The 6,000-nt window shown below is 41.1% G+C and overlaps 1 protein-coding gene across 9 annotated transcripts in view; it reads left to right on the forward strand.

The window, feature by feature from the left end:
* The window catches only part of PAPSS2 (3'-phosphoadenosine 5'-phosphosulfate synthase 2), an 81,747-nt gene extending 75,747 nt beyond the window's left edge, over window positions 1–6,000 (forward strand). For 8 of the 9 annotated variants that reach the window (XM_061162108.1, XM_061162109.1, XM_061162112.1 and 5 more), the window contains 3 exons: window positions 1,589–1,857; window positions 3,265–3,494; window positions 4,126–6,000. In XM_061162108.1, coding sequence (XP_061018091.1) covers window positions 1,589–1,857; window positions 3,265–3,494; window positions 4,126–4,267 — 641 coding nt within the window. In that variant the 3' untranslated portion in view covers window positions 4,268–6,000. The remainder of the gene's footprint in view (window positions 1–1,588; window positions 1,858–3,264; window positions 3,495–4,125) is intronic. The other variant, XR_009696102.1, reaches the window with a different exon arrangement.

The following is a 6,000-nucleotide window of genomic DNA, read 5'->3' on the forward strand; positions in this document are numbered from 1 at the left end:
CAAAGTATATTTGTTAAGTGAAAAAGCAAATTTCAGAACAGTATGTATAGAATAATCTTGGAAAACAAAGTAAAATGGGATAATTGCTTTTAAAATCCAAACCTACTTCTGTGTGTAGAAGTGGAAACATCTGGCAACATGTGACCCAATGACAGCAGCTACCTCTAGGGATAAAGTGGGGCCAAGGGGGAGGGAAGATTTTCACTTTACGTATTTTGAAAAAGAGAGAAAAGAGTAATGATAGGATGATGGATGATTTTCATATTCTATTTTGGGGTTTTCTGTATTTCCTAAGTTTTGTATAATGGATGTACATTAATCCATTTCATAACCAAAAAGAAAAATTAAGCCTCCCAGGACTTCACCACTATGTTTTGAAGATTTCCATAAAGTGAAGAAGTGTTTTTATATCTTTAAGTTGTTAAGATTTTGCTGATTCCAGAAAATACTCCTCATCAATATTCACACCCCAGGGAAATGAGGCTGGAGCAGGGCACAAGGGGACGGATCAATACCAGCCCCTGCCTGAGCTGTGGTTTGTAAGAAAGGTCTTGGCAACTAATGTGTTCATTTCTGAGTCAGGCTCTCTGTTTAGGGCTTCCTGTGTCCTATCTCTGTCTAAAAAGTCTGGTACTGGTTAGTACCTTTGGAGTAACACCCCTAAAGATCCAGGCGCTTCTCCAGCTGGTTTTTAAAAGCAAGTGGATATACTCAAATTCGTTCTTTTTTATGGCTGAGTAATATTCCATTATATATAGGTACCACATCTTTATCCATTCATGAGTCAGTGGACATGTAGGTTGCTTCCATGTCCTGGCTGTTGTAAACAGTGCTGCTATGAAAATTGGGGTACATGTGTCTTTTTTGATTATGATTTTTCTCAGGGTATATGCCAAGCAGTGGAGTTGCTGGGTCATATATGGTAGATTTATTCCTAGTTTTTTTTAAGGAATCTCCATACCGTTCTCCATAATGGTTCTATCAGTTTACATTCCCACCAACAGTGTAGCAGGGTTCCCTTTTCCCCACATCCTCTCCAGGGTTTCAGTCAGCTCTAGTGAGGTGGATGAACCTAGAGCCTGCTATACAGAGTGAAGTCAGAAAAACAAATATAGTACATTAATGCATGTATATGGAATCTAGAAAAATAGTATCAATGAACCTATTTGCAGGAAAGGAATGGATGAATATGTGGATGTAGAGAACGAACTTGTGGACACAGTAGAGGAAGGAGAAAGTGGGATGAATGGAGAAAGTAGCATCACATATATACACGATTGGGTGTAAGATGGATATCTGGTGAGAAGTGGTTGTGCAGGACCGGGAGCCCAGTCTGCCACTCTGTGATGGACCTGGAGGGATTGGGTGGGGGGTGGTGGAGGGGGCGAATGTATAATTATGACTGATTTTATTGTTGTTTGGCAGAAACCAACACAACATTGTAAAAAAATTTTTTTAATTTAAATAAAAAAATAGAAGAAAAAGCAAGTGGATATAACAAGTGCACTGAATAAACACAGCTGCTTCCTTTTCTGTTCTTGAAGGTATTGCATGTCTTTGATGTTGGTGTTCTGTTTTCATTTCCCAGATGCAGTGTTTGCATTTCAGTTGCGCAATCCTGTCCACAATGGCCATGCTCTGTTGATGCAGGACACCCGCCGCCGGCTCCTGGAGAGAGGCTATAAGCACCCAGTCCTGCTGCTCCACCCCCTGGGTGGCTGGACCAAGGATGATGACGTGCCCCTGGACTGGCGGATGAAACAACATGCAGCTGTGCTCGAAGAAGAGGTTCTTGATCCCAAGTCAACCATTGTTGCCATCTTCCCATCTCCCATGTTATATGCTGGCCCCACAGAGGTGAGCAGTTCACTGAGCTGGGCTCTGGGACTCACAAGTGCAGAGTCAAGTCTCAGAAAAGCAAGAGCACTTCTGGGATTCTTCTTTATGAGCAGATTCTGACACCTTTTGGTCTCTTTTCTTTATCTGATCTGATTGTTTCCATATAGAACTTGTGGGGCTTCCCTGGTGGCTCAGAGTCTGCCTGCAATGCAAGAGACCCATGTTCCTGGGTCAGGAAGATCCCCTGGAGAAGGGAATGGCAATCCACTCCAGTATTCTTGCCTGGAGAATTCCATGGACAGAGGAGTCTGGCAGGCTACAGTCCACGGGGTTGCAAAGTTGGACACGACTGAGCCACTAACACTTTTCACTTTTCATCTGTGAAAATACTAGCAACATCAAATCAAACCTATCATACACTGCCTTTGAGACTCTGAAAGTTGGTATGTGAACAAGGTGGATAATACAGCTTACCTGGGTTATAGGGCAAGATGTATCTAGCCTAATATTTCAGCAGTTACCACTTACTCCTAAGTGATTCACCATGCTCAGTGAGCTACATTAGAAGGGAGACGGTATCTTTAAAAGCTTAATGTCTCCCTTTCACCGTAACACATTGGGCCTGTCAAACAGACTTTCTTTGTTGCACAGCACCACCAGTGTAGTGGATATGAACAAGTTTGCGGTAAGAATGATGAACTGAAAAGGTCATAACACTTTGGAATGCTCCAAGGTGAGTTTAACGAAATATCTTCAACCAGATCAAATTTCCAGGCCCCTAGCTCTCTTCCCTGTCTGCTCTGAGCTTGAAAGAGAACTTGTTTTTAAATCCCAATGCTGTGTTGAAATGGAATCAATGTCTGCATATGAAGTTTAATTAGCTCATTACTGGCAGTCACATGGAATTCCATGGTAAGCGATTGGAGTTTGTAATTTCCCTTAAATTGTGATTTATTTTGAATAGGAAGGAAATGAAAAGTAAAATTCACATAGTTCTGTGGAATAGTAAGATCTGAGTGTTTGTCATCTGTTAGTCTGGAGAGATTATGAAAATATAACCCCAGGTTCTAAGAGGGAAGGTTCTTATCTTTAAAGCTCCTATGTTAATTGCTCAGTCATGTCTGACCCTTTGTGACCCCATGGACTGTATGTAGCCTGTCAGGCTCCTGTTTCCATGGAATACTCTAGGCAAGAATACTGGAGTGGGTTGCCATTTCCTTTTCCAAAAACTCCAATATTCTTCCCAGTAGGACAATACAGATGAGATAAGAGCAGTCTTGGACACCTCACTGACTTTCTTGTAATTATTAATTGACCCACATTGCTGAATTACTTTTGAAGCAGAATAAAGGGATATCTCCATAAACCTGGGCCCAAAGGATTGGCCAGTGATGATCAGCATGTCCTGGATGTGATATTTCCTAGGTCCAGTGGCACTGCAGGGCCCGGATGGTTGCAGGGGCCAATTTCTACATTGTGGGCCGGGACCCTGCAGGAATGCCCCATCCTGAGACCAAGAAAGACCTGTATGAACCCACTCATGGGGGCAAGGTCTTGACCATGGCCCCTGGCCTCACCTCTGTGGAAATCATTCCATTCCGAGTGGCTGCCTACAACAAGGCCAAGAAAGCCATGGACTTCTATGATCCAGAAAGGTAGGTTTTCTGAGGAAAATTCTTTTTTTTTCTTTTTTTTCACTTTAAAATGCCTTTATTTTCTAAAATCTTTGTATCATGAGGTAATAAAGGAAAATCCTTTAATCAACATTTGTACAGCTGGAATGATGAGAGAAAATTCTGGGAAAGCTCCTGCCTGGGCTGCCAGTCCCTTGTAAGCTCAGACCTGGTCTTGCACATTGTGCGTGCTCCAATGTTGTAGCACAGCCCCATTTGTGGCAGACGGTCCTTAAGTATTTCCTTCCCAACACACATTCCTTGGGCACGCTTTGAGTGCCTGGCACATTACATGAAAGGATTGTATACATGGAAAAAGATTTCATGTGTTAATAGAGCACTCAACCATGCTCAGAGCTCACCAAGTAGTCAGAGCTATAGATGACATGCCCCATGAACTGAGGTGCAGTGAGCGCCGACTCCACAGCTGCTCCGATTTCCAGGTCTTCTGCAAGTTCCTTTACTGAAGATTTACTGAACCGCTTAACTTAGAAAGATGCAGCATTTTACAGAAAGAAAAAAATATAGTCTCAGAACCCATAACGTCCTCCTGCGGTCTTTGAGGTAGATGTTATTTACCTACGCTGAGTTCTTTGTTACTACCCTGTGACAGGCACAACGAGTTTGACTTCATCTCAGGAACTCGTATGAGGAAGCTGGCCCGGGAAGGCGAAAATCCTCCAGATGGCTTCATGGCCCCCAAAGCATGGAAAATCCTGACAGATTATTATGCGTCCCTGGAGAAGAACAACTAAATGCCCTTCAGAGCCAGTTTCTTTTTGAATTGCTCTTTGATTTCTTTTTCTATTTTTGTGATTAGATAGATACTTTTCAATTGTTTCTCAATGATTTATTTCATTTATATATATATATATATATAGTATATATACCACACACAGTATGTGTGGTATATATACAGTATATATAGTAAAACTGAAGACCAAACTTTAGCAGGTAAAATATTGTTATTATTTCAGAATGAAATTACTTTTCTACTGCATCTGAGCAGTAGCTCCTAGATTTTTTTTTTTTTTTTTTAGCTCCTAGATTTCTTAAAGCTTTGACCATGTGTCTCCTTTACTTGCCAAAAAGTAAAGCATATTTTCCAGCTGAAGTCTTGCCAACTTGCACTCTCCCATGTCATATACCAGTAGAAGAAATCAGATGGGCAGCTTCCTATATAGCTGTCAAAGAAAAAAAAAAAGAAAATCTCACCCTAAATGAGGGGTTGCTCACGTCAAGATTCTCCTCTGTTTCCCTCATGCCCGAATCCAGCCTTAATGCTGAGTCTCTTCTGTGCTGATGTATGACCCGACTGGAGAAACCCAATGAGTGAAAATGTGAAGTTAATCTCAGAGAGATATGCAACCTAGTTCTGCCACGAAAATTACATTTGTCTAATAAGAGAAGTCTTTTTTCTGTGAATAACAGAACTCCATTTAAACAGTGACTTTTAATTAAATGGTGACTTTTAATTAAATAACATACAGGGCTTTGATGAAAAGATTTGCACTCAGGCCTCAAACAATCTGGCAATGTTGTGGAGACTTTTCTCCTCTTTGCTGTGGTCATTGTGTTCTATGGAGATGCTGGGCCTATTAACTGCAGTGGCATCGGCTGTGATCAGACACGATTCAGACCCATCAGACTACTGAGCTGCTGGAACCGGACAAAAACATAGGGAAAGTCCAACCTTTTCATCTTACAGGTGACCAGACTAAGATGATCCACAAGCACAGGCTTGCTGAGAGCACTGTAACTAAAGTGCCAAGTTGGCATTTTGGAAGTGCTGGTGGCACTGAAGGAGCACCCAGCTCTCCTGACTCAGGCGGATACTGTCTACACTGTACAACACAGGGGCTGGGTCTGGTTCCTGTCAACTGCTCAACAAAACTCCTTAAGGGGGCACTTAACCAAGAAGTCTTCTTGGATGCTGAAAGGTCCAGAGTTTTTAAAACCCAGCTGATTTTATTACAGTTGGGAAAAAAAATTTTTTTTTCTAAAGACTCAGCATGCTGTTCAGAGACATCCAACCTCTGATGGCTTTACTCTCTGGGAGGCAATCTGGCCCCTTTTGTGTAATTCCTTGTTGCTTAGGAATATATGAAGAAATAGTACCTTTTGTACATAGGTCTCTCTGGAAGAGACTCTGGAAAGAGAAAACTGTGATTTTATTTTTTTTTTTTTTTAAAGAAAATGCTAATCCAAGCTAATGAAACTTCTTTTGAGAAATAAATCACAATGGCCACAGCAAAGTATGACTGTCTTTAATAGTATTATAGTGCCTATATTCATGTAATCAGAGGTCCTACTGCCTTTTTAAAAACAGCATATTTATTGAAAACATGTGACAATGTAGTGCCTTAATCAATATATTTTGTGAGTTTTTAATATATTTAAAACTGCTCTTCTGCATGAGTAGTACTTAGTGCAAATGACTATTTCTATGTACAGCTGATGCTTATTCTTAATAAATTTCCAAGATAAA

The sequence above is a fragment of the Dama dama genome, chromosome 15 (assembly GCF_033118175.1).
Source record: "Dama dama isolate Ldn47 chromosome 15, ASM3311817v1, whole genome shotgun sequence".
Classification (NCBI taxonomy): Eukaryota; Metazoa; Chordata; class Mammalia; order Artiodactyla; family Cervidae; genus Dama; species Dama dama.